General features: G+C 52.2%; 1 protein-coding gene across 2 annotated transcripts in view; it reads right to left on the bottom strand.

Moving 5' to 3' along the window:
• ACLY (ATP citrate lyase) overlaps positions 1–15978 on the bottom strand; it is a 42548-nt gene that overhangs the window by 24208 nt on the left and 2362 nt on the right. For both annotated transcript variants that reach the window (XM_012765748.2, XM_012765747.2), the window contains exons 2-13: positions 13705–13886; positions 12223–12345; positions 10179–10241; positions 9506–9696; positions 9010–9089; positions 7738–7868; positions 6838–6956; positions 5213–5349; positions 4457–4518; positions 2888–3005; positions 1809–1963; positions 1045–1135 (exon numbers count right to left, since the gene is read on the bottom strand). In XM_012765748.2, the coding sequence (XP_012621202.2) occupies positions 1045–1135; positions 1809–1963; positions 2888–3005; positions 4457–4518; positions 5213–5349; positions 6838–6956; positions 7738–7868; positions 9010–9089; positions 9506–9696; positions 10179–10241; positions 12223–12345; positions 13705–13863 (1429 nt within the window). In that variant the 5' untranslated portion in view covers positions 13864–13886. The remainder of the gene's footprint in view (positions 1–1044; positions 1136–1808; positions 1964–2887; positions 3006–4456; positions 4519–5212; positions 5350–6837; positions 6957–7737; positions 7869–9009; positions 9090–9505; positions 9697–10178; positions 10242–12222; positions 12346–13704; positions 13887–15978) is intronic.

Consider the following 15978-nt stretch of genomic DNA (forward strand, 5'->3'; position numbering starts at 1 on the left):
GGCGCTGTGGCTCACGCCTGTAATCCTAGCTCTTGGGAGGCCAAGGCGGGCGGATTGCTCAAGGTCAGGAGTTCGAAACCAGCCTGAGCAAGAGCGAGACCCCGTCTCTACTATAAATAGAAAGAAATTAATTGGCCAACTGATATATATATAAAAAATTAGCCGGGCATGGTGGCGCATGCCTGTAGTCCCAGCTACCCGGGAGGCTGAGGCAGAAGGATCACTCGAGCCCAGGAGTTTGAGGTTGCTGTGAGCTAGGCTGACGCCACGGCACTCACTCTAGCCTGGGCAACAAAGCGAGACTCTGTCTCAAAAAAAATAAAAAAACAATAAAAAAATTAAAAAAAACCAAAAAAACTCCAGCCCCTGGAGCGAGTGTCACTATTTCCCAAAATGCCTTAAGCAAAGTCTGTACCAGGAAAAAGCTGCACAGGCTGCCTCAGCGCAGTGGTAGCTAGCACTGCTTGTCTAATGCTGGTTGCAAAGCCTGGCCGGCTGGGACGTGATGTATCAGAGGATGGAGAGCTGAACTGGGTGAAATACAGATGGGCTGGGCCGGTGGACAGGGCTTTCCTTACAGTGGCCTCACAGAGCAGGGAATGACTTTGTAAGAGCCCAGAGACAGCGGGGTGGGAACTGCTGTGTCGGAGCTTGCTCTGCCGTCCTGAGCTCCTGGCTCCTGCCCTCCACTCAGGAGGAGAGTGAGTCTCCAGCAACTTTCTGCCTCCTGGTGTTCCTGTAGTCCTGTCTCCTCTGCACCTCGGTGCCCAGCTCACACCCCCACAAGAACGGGGTTAGATGAAAAGAGGGTGAGGAGGGAGGTGACCCAGGCACGGCATGCGTCCTCAGCCTCAGGAGGGTGCATGGGGAAGGCTCGAGTCATATCCTCACATCCCACTCCCACGCCCCACGCCCGAGCCCACTGCAAAGCTCAAAGCACATTTCATCTGCCCCTGCCAGCCCGAGTGGGACGGGGAAAGGAAAGAGACAGGGAGAGCACTGAAGGGCCGTTCCCTGCAGTGTGCTGGAACCCCTGGCAGTTACCTTGTGGCACGGCAGGCTTGGCCTTCTTTGCAGGTGCCACCTCGTCAGCCCTGGACTCAGAAAAAGACGCTGTCCTGCTGGGGGCTGGAGTCTAGGGTGGGACAAGGGAAGAGAGTGAGAGGGAAGTCACAGGTAACAGCTGGGGAATAGCCACTAGTCCTTAAAGCCCTCAAAGAAATCAGGTAATATAAATTAGGTGCATGGCCAGGCATGGTGGCGCACACTGGTAGTCCCAGCTACTTGGGAGGCTGAGGCAGGAGGATCACTTGAGCCCAGCAGTGTGAGGCTGCAGTGAGCTATGAAGACACCACTGCACTCTAACCTGGGCAACAGAGTGAGACTCTGTCTCAAAAAAAAAAAAAAAAAATTAGGTACAGCATTGTTCTTTATAAGCTGCTTCCAAAAGTACTATTCTAATAATCGTCTGAGATAGGAGTCAATATTGTTCCATGTTACAGATGAACAAACCGAGCCTCCAAGTGGGTGAGATACCTGCCAAGGTCCCTCCCGCAGCAAAATGTAAGAGAATCACAATTTGAACTTGGATCTGATTTGAAAAACCTTGGTCTTTCCATTGTACTACCTTGACTGGGGCAGAAAAAAAATTGGCACAGAGATCCAGAAACCAATCATGTACTAACTTCTCCCTGTATTATCCCCATGGCCCCCAATGGCAGAGGAGGGGGACTGTCCCCTGGATTTGGGGATGGGTGGAAGAGATGAGAAGGTTCCCTCCAGTAAGGTGGGAGGAAGGTGGCACCTACCGATGTGCTCCCGCTAGCGTTGAGAAGGAAGTTTGCAGTGTGGGCCGCTGTGGGTGGCTGATTAGGGATGGGCCGGTGGCCGAGGGCCATGCCCACAATGGCTGTCATGTGAGTCTCCGTGCCGAAGACGTGGATGGGGATTCCAGTAGTCTTCCCTATTACGGAAAAAAGGAACCCATCATTCAAGTCTTCAAATAAGCAGCCAAGTCCACGTGACTCTCCATGTCTAGCACATTCAGCACAAGACCAATTATCCAGGACAAAGCACCATCATAATGTCACCACCAGACAAATCTTTCTAAAGACCACCTGCTGATAAGAGCAAGAAACAGCTTCAATGGCAGACTCAAGTGACCAAAAGCACTGGCAGAGTCTGTACACCTCCTGTTCCTGGCCTGGACCCCGGCCCTCCAACCCTCCACACCCCTCACCACCTGGGTCCCCACACCCCAGCCTCCCTGGCCTGGCCTCTGCTCCGGAACACCCTGAGCTGGTTCCCCAGGGCCCTGGCCCTGCTCCTCCCTCTGCACGGAGCTCTCTTGCCTCAGAGCTTCACCTGGCTGCTGTCAAGTCCCTCAGCTCAACTTCAGTGCCACCTCCTGACAAAGGCCTTCCCTGTCCTCAGCAGGGACAAAACTCCCCTGCACCACCCAGCCCTCTTCATCCTACAGACTCCCTCGCTGCCCCATCCCCTCCACACATGCTCTCCCTGTCTCGGCTTTGCCCTTCACAGCACTCGGCACTCCCTGTCACTCCTGTCCGTGTCCTAAGCTGCAGGAAGGCTTGCTGTCTGTCACGTTTGTGGCTATACCCCAGTGATGAGCACAGTACCTAGCACAGAGCAGGCAGTCTGTAAATATTAGCTAAGTGCAGAGCTGAAGGGCACTGCTTTCCTACACCTTCTGTAGTTCAGGACAGGCGCTATGTGTGGAGGACAGAGAATGGAAGCAGAAGAGAGCTGTGTATCTGCATAGAGGAGCAAAAAGCATGAAAGAGCCCAACGCCTGGCTTTTAGGAGCCCTAAGTGGGTAGGCTACTGACATCCCGAGTGTGAAGGAGAGGAAGGTCCCCAACCTTACCAACTTCTCCCATCACCCGCAAGCCCTCCTGATAGTTGGGGCCACCTCTTCGGACAAAGATCGTGACCTCGTGCTCCTTCAGGGGGCCCTGGTAATCTCGAATCGCTCTCACGATGCCCTAGAAGCCCAAAGGGAGAACAGAGACATGTGACTAAAAACAAGGCAGCCACAAATCGATTATCATAACCACAATAAACAAACATAACAGGTGTATGTGACAAGGGCAGATTCTCAGGAAGCGCCGCCCCGGCAGGCAAGGACCGTACGTGTGTCAAGTGGACTATGTACAAGTAGCCTAGGATGTTGGTCACTCGACAGTTTGCTGAGGAACAAACACGGGGTACCAGGAGACACTCCTTGATGCACTGGTGCGCAGGGCCTCATCAGCAGGGCTTTGCTGTCTCTCTTTTGTCCCATCTACAATCATTCTCACCTCTTACTACAGCATGGCAGGGAATCTGTGTTGGGCCCTGCACCAGGGTTTTCAGAGGTACCAAGATGTAGTCTTCTTCAATGTCAATGTCAAGGTCCTACAAAAGCTTCTAAGTGATCTGGGGGGACAGATCTTACCATGGACACCCACTGTAGAAAAACAGGAGGCTGGAAAAGTGTGTACCAGTTCTGTATCTCCAAACTGAGGGCTAGTTTTTGAGCTAGGACTGATTTCTGTCACCCCAGGCGTTTCACACAAAGCTCCATGCTCAGTTCCTGCTCCTGACCTAACAGTCCTGACCATGGGTGCCACCTCTACCATGGGGCTGCTTCGGAGTGAAGACAAAGCCACCAAGGCTCAGTAGTCTCAGATTTGTCTGTTGAATCAGGTCCAGTTAGGGAGACCATGTTTCAGGCCTGGTCCCTCACTTGAGAGCTCAGACTTTCAAGACTGACACTTATTTATTCATTACTCTCAACACTTACATGGCACTAGCAGACATGGCATGCTCTGAATAGCCTCACTGAGCACCTGACAGTGTGGAATACTAAATGGTCTCCTGAAGTGGCTGTGTTAGAAGGGACATGTCAGCTTGAGTCATCTTAGCTGTCATCTTTGTTGGCCAGCAGTCCCACGTTCTTTAAAGCACGCACAAATGGCCTTGACCCGTGCACTGGAACCTCAACTGACGGGATCCTGGCTGGGTCAGCAGGAGCCCCAGGTCATCAAAACGCCTTCCTCATTCTGATCTTTTAGAAAGGGGGTTGTTGACCGAGAGAGGAAAGACCGGGAGTTGCAGAGAACCCAGAGAGCCTTACAGTGGAGTGTTGAAAATGAGCCCATTCTCCAACTGATCCTGAAAGGAGGGGGAAAGCAAAAATTCCCATTCCTCCCACACTTCAGATGGGAGAACTACGGTCCAGTGTGTCGGCTGCCTGCCTAGAGACACACGGCTTCTGATGCACATCTCCCGTCCCAGTGTCTTCTGCTCCTCCAAAGAGACACCCTGAGGCAAGAGCTCCTTCCCAGACTAGGTAACTCGTGAACCTGCCTCTGTTCAAACCTTGCAAGACTCCCTTCCCTGCTCTCTCCAAACCCACTGTCCCCAAAAACTGTACCATAGCTGCGCTGGTTACCTTGAACGTGGCGGCCACATTGGTGAAGTTTGCGATGCTGCCTCCAATAATGAGGATCTTGCCTGGGTTTGGGGAAAGAGAAAAGTCAAAAAATGGTTAGAGAGGTGGACTTGAGCATCTTCCCAGAAATCCAACTCAGGGAGCGCTCTCTCCTCTGCGTGCGGGGCCTCCAACTGCTAGGACGTATCTCCTGACACTCAGCCTCATCAGCTCAACCCTCCACTCCCTAAGCCATGGGGCAGTGTCAATCCAAACCTGCAGGATCTCTCAGCATTCCTACTTAGCACCCAGAAATCCAGCTCGGTTCTGGATAGCTCTGGTGGGAATCTCTCTCTGTTTGGCTCACGGTACGGGGAACTGGTATGTACAGCTTCAAAGCACTGAAAAGTGGTAAAGCGGTGATACTGGGAATCACACAGCCTGGGTAACACATAAGCGGGTCACTAGAACTGAGTTTTCATAGCAATCAGAGCTAGAGCACGTTGCAGTGCCCTCCTTCTCACACCTGTTTATAGAGCATTACCACATGTGACCTCCTTGCCCTCTGGGAAACCACCCCCACCCTGACTCCCATCTGATAGATGTGGTCACTGCCCACAGAGAAACCGAGGTCCAGAAGTTAAATGACTAGCCCCAAGTTGCAAAGGACCAGAACCCACAGCCTGAGTGACTCCTAGTACAAAGCTGTCTCTACTGCAGCGTGCTGGGCTATTTTGGGAGAAGGGGTGTGTGTGTTCATGCACGTGGGCATCTCACCATCTGGGTGCTTTTCTCGGGTCATAAGGGAGAGGATCGTCTTGGCATAATCATAGGTTTGCTGCTCACTGGGGGCACCCGAGTACTCTCCATAGTTCGCCAGCTCATCAACACCCCCAAGATCACAGATGGTATCACTGCAAGGGAGACACGGAAGTCAGTGCTGGCTCTAGGGCCAGACAGTGGACATACAGGTGCCCCGAAGCACTGCGGTCAGCCTGTAGACCTCCAACCCTCAACTGTGCTATGTCACACTCTTCTGGACAGAGCACTCTGCCAGCCCCGGGGCCCTGGACAGACAGTGGTAGGTAAAATGAACAATGAGATAAGAAAAATTGCATATGGCCGGGCGCCGTGGCTCACTCCTGTAATCCTAGCACTCTGGGAGGCCGAGGCAGGAGGATCGCTCAAGGTCAGGAGTTCAAAACCAGCCTGAGCAAGAGCGAGACCCCGTCTCTACTATAAATAGAAAGAAATTAATTGGCCAACTAATACATATAGAAAAAATTAGTTGGGCATGGTGGCGCATGCCTGTAGTCCCAGCTACCTGGGAGGCTGAGGCAGCAGGATTACTTGAACCCAGGAGTTTGAGGTTGCTGTGAGCTAGGCTGATGCCATGGCACTCACTCTAACCTGGGCGACAAAAGTGAAACTCTGTCTCAAAAAAAAAAAAAAAAAGAGAAAAGAAAAGAAAAATTCCACAGTGCACAACAGCCTGCCCAGTAGAGAAAACTGTGCTGCAGCCAGAGGAAGGAGCCCCAGCCAGCCACACAATGTCGCAGAGCACACATCTAGACAAGATCGGACACATTCAAGGTGGTATGGCCGTAGACAGATCACACATCTAGAAACGAGCAGATGTCTACTGTGCTTCAAATGAAAAAATTGCTGATTATCACAAAGGGTAACATTTCTTTTTAAAAAAAAAAAAAAAAAAACAGAGTCTCGTTCTGTTGCACTGGGTAGAATGCAGTGGCGTCAGCATAGCTCACTCTAACCTCCAACTCCTGGGTTCAGGAGATCCTCCTGCCTGAGCCTCCTCAGTAGCTGGGACTACAGGCTCCCAACACCATGCCTGGCGAATTTTAGTATTTTTTATAAAGGTGGAGTCATGCTCTTGCTCAGGCTGGTCTCGAACTCCTGATGAGCTTAAGCAATCCTCCCACCTCGGCCTCTCAAGAGTGCTAGAATTACAGGTGTGAGCCACCACACTCGGCCTCAAAGGGTAATATTTCTATAAAACAAAAAGTATAAACATTTACACAATCATTAAAACAGCTGGGAGGATGAACAGTTATGTGCTTGCTGGGTGACCTGGTCAGGGAGAGGGTGGGGAAGTGGCCAGGCAACTTTCACTTTCTAGTTCACTGTCTGCATTTGCTGTACGTTTGAATGGGGCACATAGCACTTTGCTGTAAGAACTAAAACTCATAAAAGTAACTTAATTTTGAAGCAAACGAGGATGCAGGAGACACTGTACAGGGCAGTCCCTCGAAGCCCTCTGGAATGCCACAGTGTTTGTCCCCCCCATGAGTTCCTGCCCCACACCAAGGTGAGAAACTGGAGACCCCCAGGCTACACACTCATGGACATTGGGTAGACCTTCAGCAGTCCCCTTCAGTCACCTGTACACGACGGAGGCGCCACCCCCAGCCACCATGGTCCAGATCCTCCCCTTGGGGTTCAGCAAGGTCAGCTTCAGGCTTGCCCCGCTTTTGGCATCCAGGTCTGCAATGTAGGCTTCCTAGGGACCAGACAGCAACAGGTGGGCCCTGGGGGCACCCTCCTCAATGGGTCCCAAATCCTAGGACCCTTTCCCTTTCCTGGAGGCACATGGAGAGGCCACTGATCACCTTAATGGGGCCTGTGCAGGGCCATACATGCCTGGGACAAAACATGATGGTATCTCTATGTACTATACCACCCACAGCCACAGTCACCAACTGTGGACAAACTTCACAGCTCGCTCCTCTGATGTCAAGTCCTTAGCCTTCTGCCTAAGTCCTGGGCCTCACCACATCATCCTGCTCAACCCCCACCCCCAGTATCTGCCTGCCCTGCCCATCACACACCCCTCTTTCCCTCCCCAGCCCCAACCCGCCTCCCTGCCCAGTCTCTTCCCCTGGCCTGGGCTATTTTGCAGAAGGCCTGATCCTGCTGTGTGGACCTCTCCAAGGACAGGGTGGGAAAGAGCAATTAAAATTCTCTCAGCAAGTGGCCAAGAGAACTACCTTCCGACAGGATTAGGGGGAGCCACTTGGAATTATCAAGAAGCAACAAATCAAGCTAAGAGCAGAGGGAGGTTGATTGAGAGAGAAGTCTAAAAGGATTTCTGGCTGGGATTCAGAGGCTTGGCTGACTCCCGCCCCCAACCCCGTTGGGATTTTAAGAAAATTAAATGGTTCTCGGTCTTCCTTTCCCTGCCAAATGGACAGCTTCTGAGGGGGGCCAAATGCATGTCTGAGATTAGTCACTTTCTCCCCCAGCCCCCATCGCTCTTCCTCTCCTCTCCAAACCAGCCTTACCTCAGGATACGCCTCCCGCCCGAAGGGGGGAGGGAACTCTATGTCACCCCACTTCACTTTGCAGATGTAGTCAGCAGTGGCGTCCACCTTGGCTGCCAAGTCAAGGACATAGACGCCATCTTTGGTCACAACTGAGAAAAGAGAAGTAATTAGAAACTGGCTCCAGGCAAAGGTGACTGCCACCCTCCAAACCCCCAAACACCACCCCCATGGGGTCCCACGCAGGCCTTATAACTTCCTAAGCTCGACAAGAAATAGAATGGCCCTTACGAGACACAACTTTCCCCCATTAAAGGAAAAACAAATTCTAGAAGGCCATTTCTCTGTCCCTGACTAACAGGTAAAGGGACAGGAAGGTCTGTGTTAGTTGCCAGGGCAATTTTCAAACATCTTTGTAAAACGCCACACTCCCTGCTTTAAATAACTAACTATGTGGGCATAACTGTATGCCCACCTGTGGCTCAGTCATTTAACAAAAGTGTTTAAAGTGTACATTGCTGTCAAAGACCCCCTAGGTGTGTCCATCTGGGTTTCCCGGGCCAGGCCAGGGGAAGCCCCAGTGGCAGGTGGGTACACTGGGCCCCCAGCCAGCGGGATTCATTTCCTGCCACCTCACTGGACATCCATCTTCCTTTCCTCCCAGGGTCATTTAACTGATTAAGTTAGCACAAGGCCATCTGGTCCATTAACGGGCTTGCACCTTCAGCTGGAATCTGATTTGATTTCTCAGCTTCCTGGACCTTGCCCTGACAGCCTTGGCCAGAGCCAGCCCCTGCTGCTCTCCCCCAACACCACCTGCCTCCTTCGAAGCCTAGGAGGCTTGGACCAAGCTCTTGCCTGGACTGGGGGTCAATAATTGACTAACTCCCGGAGAGGGAAGGGAGGGTGGGGCTGCCCAGTGCATCCAGAGGAAAGAAGGGCTAGAAGGGTCAGACAGAGGTGGCCCAACTCCTGGTAGGGCACCTAACCCAGTGCCAGACATAGCAACAGGACAAGTATCAACACCAGGACTTCCTCACCTCAAAACAAGTTATGACCAAAGAGAAGTCAGGGTTGGTTAAAAGAGGAAAAACTACAGCCTCCTGCGAGATCAGAAACAGGAACTGGCACTGAATGAGCGTGGAGACGCCTCTGCTCCCGCACACCTGTCTCACATTGCCCTCTGGCAATCGAGGGTCTGGTTCTTTGAACGCCAAGGCCAGGGTTACCGCAGGCACTGCAACCCTGCTGTAGCTGACCCTTGCCCCATCCCACCCCTGCAGGGACAGTTACCGAGGGGGTTGATCTCAAGGTAGGTGAAGTACAGGTCCTCATAGAAATTGAAGAGGCCGGAGATAAAACTGGCCAGAATTCTAAATGGGGAGGGAGAGAGGGACAGTCATTTGTTGGGAAGTGGACTCAGCGGCAACCCAGCTGCCCGCAACAATCTTTCACTGCCACCGACAGCTCCGCTTCCCGACACGCGCCCTGCTGGCCCCTCGCTCTCCTCTGCAAACCTCGTTCCCTGGACATCACTCTTCAGCCACCGAGGCGGAAAGGAACTGTCAGGCATGATGCCAGAGGAGGAGGCCCCAGACAGACGGGGGCAAGGAGGTGAGGGACGCTGGTGGCATATATCACTTCTGATTCCAAGCCAGGCCCTGCTCTGCACTCAGCTCTCTTCCTCAGGACAAAGGCTATGCCTACACCTGACTCCCCCTACACGGGAGACCACTGTGCCCTCTGTGCCCATTCCCACTGCCACCGCCTTCCACCCCTCTCACTCAACTCTTTCTTATCTTCAGGGGCGTGGGCCAGCAGGTGTTTCTTGATGTTCTCAGGATTCAGCTTCTCATCCACACCAACAAGCAACTTCTGGGCTTTGGCATCCACGTCACCCACATCCACGCCCCCTTCGTGGTGGAACAGGACATAGTCCCCTTCGCGGGTGGCATAGATGCAGACATAGAACTCTTCCGCCTTGCAGGTAAAGAGAGCATGAAGCCAGTGAGGGGAAGACAGGCTGCCGCCTCAGACCAGGAAGAGGAACCCAACCCCTGTGGTCTCATTTCTAAAACCTAATAAAAAAACATCCACCCAGGGGAGACCCACTCACCATCTTCCCCCCAGGGACAAGGAGAAGAGAAGGGGCCACTACCCTACTAGTCCAGAGGGAGCTAGGGTACCCTGACCTGGAGGAGGGGGCCTGCCTTCAAGTCTTTCTCATGCCAGCACCGGGAAGTCCCCTGTTATCAGCCCTAATTCCTCCCTGTTGTAAACTAAGCCATTTCTTTCATCTGTGGACTCCCTACTCTGCAGTACCCTCAGATCCTCAGTACGGCTTCAGAGACCACAGTCCTTGTGACTTTTCTCCACCAGCTGGTTGTCTTTCATCATTTTAATGTGGACAAATACAAAGCTCCCAGAGGAAGAAGGCCAGCTTGGAGCCACCTCACACGTACCTGTCTGTGGGGGACGAAGGGTTCGATCAGAAAGTTCTTGAGGAAGCCTTTGGCCTTGCCAACCTACAGACAAATTGAAGGAGATGAAACTCAGGTAGAGGGCACCATCCAGAGGCGGGGTCCAAGCACATCACAACACCCAGCAAAGAGATATTTTTCCACAAAAAATGAGGTCACAGATCCCTACGTTCAAGAAGTCCTCATGAGATACCCTCTCTTGCCCCCTTGCCCTTGTGCCAGCCATACTTCGACATGCACTGACCTTGCATGTTCCTTTTTGGCCTCGTCTAGAGGGTGATATATGAGCTGCATAAATGAAAGAGCTCAAATCAAGGCTATCCCAGAGCTGGGGCAGTGAGATGGGAGCTCGGGTGAGGGGGGAGGTGACGATTCTGCTTTGTCTACCCTCAGGTAGGCACAGAGACCCAGCCTGAGGACATGGGTCCAGGCCTGGGGAATGGAGGGGGAGGAGGGGAGAGCCAGAGCTTGATGGGGAAATTTTTCCAGATTCTCTCGGCTGAGGACAACAGGCCTGCAGAGCTAATCAGTTTGAGTGAGTCCCTGGCGGCAGAGGCCAGACAGCCCTCATCCCGGTACGTCCCGAACCCCCCACCCGCCCTGTGCGTCACTGCTGAGTCAGGGACCAGACAGCAATCCATCTGAGGTAATGAGCCGCTCCTGCTGGCCCCACGCTGCTGCCAGCTCAGACGTCGCTGACATCCCCCTCCCAACGACCAGCTGAGGAGCAGAGAGCATGACGTGCTCCCATGCTCAGCGCCAACCCTACCATCCTCTCTGCAAAGGCCTGGAACTCAAAGGTCAGGTCCCTCCACCCTGGAACCATGTGCAACTGCAAGGATCCCTCTTTAACCCAGAGGGCCAGAAATCGGAAATTAACATTAAGAGCTGCTTTGAGGAAGCCCAACAATGGAGGAAGACATCTCCATCACCACCTTTATTCCTACTTCCGAGGCAGCCAAGGAACGTAATGGCTCGTCCTTGGTCCAGGTTCACCCCAGATGAGCACCAGTCCCTTCAGAACCAAGCACATGATGCCAGGTGTAGACAGTGCATCCTTCCCAGACTGAGCCAAGCCTCAACCCCACTCCCTCCCTCAGTCCTCCAGCTCCCCTGGGAAATGAGGAGAAGAAACACAATTTCATTTCTGGCATCTTCTAGCCTTCCTAAACCATATTTCACTTGAGCCCTCTCATTTACACAGTTGAGATTAATCACTAAGCCAGGAAAAGTCAAGAATTGAATTTAGGCCAGGAGCAGTGGCTCATACCTATAATCCTAGCACTCTGGGAGGCCAAGCCAGGATGATCGCTTGAGCTCAGGAGTCTGAGGCCAACCTGAGCAAGAGCAAGACCCTGTCTCTATTAAAAATAGAAAAATTGGCCAACCATGATGGCTCATGCTTGTAGTTCCAGCTACTTAGGAGGATGAGACAAAAAGAACACTTGAGCCCAGGAGTTTAAGACTGCAGTTAGCTACGATGACGCCACTGCACTCTACCCAGGGGAAAAGAGCGAGACTATCTCAAAAAAAAAAAAAAAAGTTGAATTTTATTAACAATCTCATATTAGGTTCTTGCCCCTATGTCTTTCCACCTATATGATTGTATATCCCTTTTTTCATCTTTTTTTAATCCTCCCTCTTAGGTATATGTATCATCACAAGCTACCATAAGCTTTGGAAACTAGAAAAAAAGGTGTTCCCAGAATGGGTCTGAATCCCATCTCCATAATCAGACCATTTCCACCTGGCTCTTGAACTGCACTAGGGTTACTTTTGCAGCATTTTGCCCAAACCTGTAACAAAAGGAGTTTGGATTCCCTAGGACTGAGACTGGACTTCGTGCCTAAGGCCACTTGGCTGGGGGGAGGGGAAAGGGCAGTGGTGTCACCTCCACAGGACTGTCACCTTCCCTAGACTATAGTGTGACTGCCTGAGGGCATGATCCAGAGCTGCTGGTCTGGAGGTGACCACATCTGCTTCAGTTACCATGGCACGCATAGCCCAATCCTACACCCAGACTCACTGTGGCCTCCTGTCCCAGCCGTGGCTTCAGCCAGGACTTGACTCCGTCTAGAGTGAGGTTGACTCCGACTAGGCCAAGCTTTCCACGCCTCTTGATCAGCTGGTCTGGCTTGACTACCAAGCTCTGGAATGAGAGGGGGTTTGTATTTAGAGCTAGAAAGGAGAAAAAAAGAACAAGAGGTGACAATGTGGGGACCCAAAGCAGAGGGCAGCCAGGATGACTTCCAATTCACCAGGCTCCAAAGCCAACCCCACCCACCCTTCAGGGTCAACTCTAGGAAGCTTCCCTCACCCACCCCAGCCTACATCTTGTTTTTGGCAACCAAGAATCTAGAGCCACCCATGCCTAGGATGGGGCCTAGCATGGAGGAGATGAAGAGCAGGTACTCAGCAAATACACACTGAGTGAATAAGTGATTCTCTACTTATTTGGGATGTGATGTATTAGCTTCTTCATTTAACAGAGAACTCCTAAGAATATGGACCAGACCCTGTGTCCCCAAAGGGAAAACAGAGAGACAGAGCCTTGGAATGTCAAAGAACCTCAGAGTTCTGGTCAACCCCATCACTGTGCTAGAACCCTGTCGACAACAGGCCCAGCAAAGCAGCCCCTAGCCACTGCTCACACATCTCTAGTGCCGGGCAATTCCCTGCCTCCCTCTGTGGCTGGGCTGCCTCACAGTGGCAGGAACCCCACCACTGGTCCTCGTCTTGCTCTCTAGACCCTGCCAAAGAAGTATTTTTTTTTAATACTCGTCAAGTGAGTAGTGAGAAGGTGGGAAAGTGTAGAACAAGGAGTTGCATTGGTAACTGCCTATGAACAATCAAGGTAACTCACTACCTTGTAGGCATGGGGAACCTGTCACCACCTGTCACCTTGGGGCCACATATGGCCTTCTGGAACCTTGAGTGCAGCTTTTTGACTGAATCCAAATTTTATAGAACAAATCCTTTTAATCAAAGTAAGCCTTACCAAAGAAGTCGGAAAGCTTTCTAACAACGGCCCTGCAGGGATCCCAGACAGAAGCCTCCACTCCAACCTGGTTGCCCAGGGTCAGGGCCATTCTTCACAGAGTGAAAGGTCGACACTTCCTAATTGCCCTGATACGCTCCGCTTAGGGGAGGGCAGGACACACACCTGCTTTTTATTGAGCATCTACCCAGTGCCAGGCAGCCACTAAATGCTTTTCAGAGTGTTATCCCCATGTGACAGATGGGGAATCTAAACTCAAAGAGGTGAAATGGCTGGCCTCGGGCCACATGGTTAATAAACAGAGAGCTGTGATTTGAATACCAGTTTGTCCAGTTCCAAGCCCATGCCAGAGTACCCCAACATGCAGGGCCTACAGGGAACAGAAAACCCTGCTCAGCCCATTCCCCACTGATGTGACCTTGTGACACCCCCCCAGCACCCCAGTATGGCCAATAGCTTTCTCCAGACCCTGGGCCTGAAAAAAGAGCCCAGGGTGGGGGCAGGACTCACCTGGCTGAGCAGCCACGGGTGGTCCTGCAGCAGGCGGGCCCAGTCTGTGTCAGGGGTGACCCGAGCATACTTGAACCGATTCTGGATGGCTGAGGTGGTGCAGATGTACTTGTAAAGGAGTTCTTTGCCCGTCTGCTCTGAAATTGCCTTGGCAGACATGGCTGCAGAGGGACCTGCTCTACCTGTCGGGGAGAGAAGAGGTGGTCAGGAGGGAGCAGGGCTGTGGAGGCGCTATCTTGCCCTGCAGGGCAGACCCACTCCCAGCTGCCCCCAGACAATAAAACCAGACCTCAGCTTTTCTCAAGAGGGAGAAAAAGGGCTGCCCCAGAGCTTGATGGGGAGGGATGGAAGGGAGAATGGCGGAGGAAAACAAAGGTGGCACTTGCCCTGGGACTCTTGCTGCAACCCTGCCCCTACTCCCTCCAGGCAAACTAGCTTACTCCTGACCACATTCATCCTGGAGCAAAAGGCAGCTTGTCAGGAGACCAACACCAGCACACAGACACTGAAATGCACCCATAGGTTCTCTGATCTGTGTGGAGCACAAAGGAAACTGCAAAAGGCTGGCCTTATTCTCCCTATAGCTTTCATCTCCCCCACGCCCAGACTCGCCCACCCCACACACCCCACCAGGCCAGGCCAGCAAGTTTACTTAGCCTCAAGAGGGAATCATGCCCCTAGACCCTCGTTAGGTGGGGAGGACGATGTGGGAGGGGAAACTGTGACCTTTAGTACATCCCACCCATCCCACTGAGTCATCCAGCTGCTAATTTAGAGAAAATCCACAAAGCAAAACACACCCCTCTCTGGGGACCACCCTGTACTGGTCACTTCTAACTGAGCCAGAGCAGGAGGCAGAAACCACCCTAGGTCACATGTACAAAGAAACTTATTGCATATGAGCCCTGTGAGGTTCACTGAGATTCATAACCCCATCTCTCAGATGAGGAATAAAAGCTCAGAGGACTAAGATAATTTGCCCAGGCAGGGCACGGTGGCTCACGCCTATAATCCTAGCACTCTGGGAGGCCAAGGCTGGAGGATCACTTGAGGTCAGGAGTTCAAGACCAGCCTGAGCTAGAGCAACACCCTATATCTACTTTAAAAAAAAAAAAGAAGGAACATTTGCTGGATGTGGTGGTGCACACCTGTAGTCCCAGCTACTCGGGAGGCTGAGGCAGGAGGCTCACTTGAACCCAGGAGTTTGAGGTCGCAGTAAGCTACAATGACAACATTGCACTCCAGCCCAGGTTATAGAGCTAGATTCTGTCTCAAAAGAAAACAAAAGATAACTTGCCCAAGAAACCTGACTGATAATATGCAGAGTTGAGACCCAGGACTTGAAGCTGGGTCCCCAGGAAAATCCACACCAGGCTGAGAAAAGACCATTTCTCCAAGAACCAGGTCCACATGTCCCTTTCACTTCAAAGAGTCTGTGTTGAGAATTTCTTCACCCTTCCTTCCTTAACACCTTGTCCTGACACATCCATTTTCCCCATGATGGAAAGGTGTCAGGAGTCAGCTGGGGAGAGGAAAAAGGGAGGGGGAGATAGGAAAAGAAACCGAGTCATTCAGGCTAAGAGCTTGGCCAGATCAGGAAAGGTCACTCCTGTCTCTCCCACAAATGCCCAGAAGCAAAGCTGCTGAATTAGCTGGGGGAGGAAAAAAAGTTAAATGTAAATACAGGAAGGTAAAGTTAGGAGCTGGCTGGTTTTACAGGTACAGGAAAGGTGGCCTCCACTCACAGCTCAGGAAAAGCCAAAGCTCCAGGGGCCACTTTGCACCCCCTTCCCAACTGGCCAGGCTGGTGGGACTTCAGGTTCTAATCCTGGGCTTGGCTGGCTCCTTCAGCCTCCCAACTAGTCTCCAGCTGGGTGCAATGGGTGTATTCAGCCTGGTGTCTGGCCCAAAGTTGGGTAGCTCGGAAAGGGCTCAGAAGAGATGTTCCCTTTTCTGGCCTTCCCCTGAGATGACTTGTGACTCCTTCTCTGTATGAATTTCCAAAGGAGACACCTCGACCAGCCCCAATGCCCTACAGTCCTCCACCCCCCACCCACTCCCACTCCATTTCCCAACCTTCTAGACTCAGACCAGAAAAACTGGTCCTGAAATAGAATGGGCACACCCCCCTCCCCCTCCCAAACATAGTGTAACCCAGGGCAGATTGAGCAGAGAGAGGAGGGGGCAGCAGCTGACCACCTCCAGCAGTTCAGACAGCCTCAGCAAGAGTGATCAGAAATTCCAGGAAAAAGGAAGCCCCTTGGCTAAGTCTCT

This window comes from Microcebus murinus, chromosome 18 (assembly GCF_040939455.1).
Source record: "Microcebus murinus isolate Inina chromosome 18, M.murinus_Inina_mat1.0, whole genome shotgun sequence".
Taxonomy (NCBI): Eukaryota; Metazoa; Chordata; class Mammalia; order Primates; family Cheirogaleidae; genus Microcebus; species Microcebus murinus.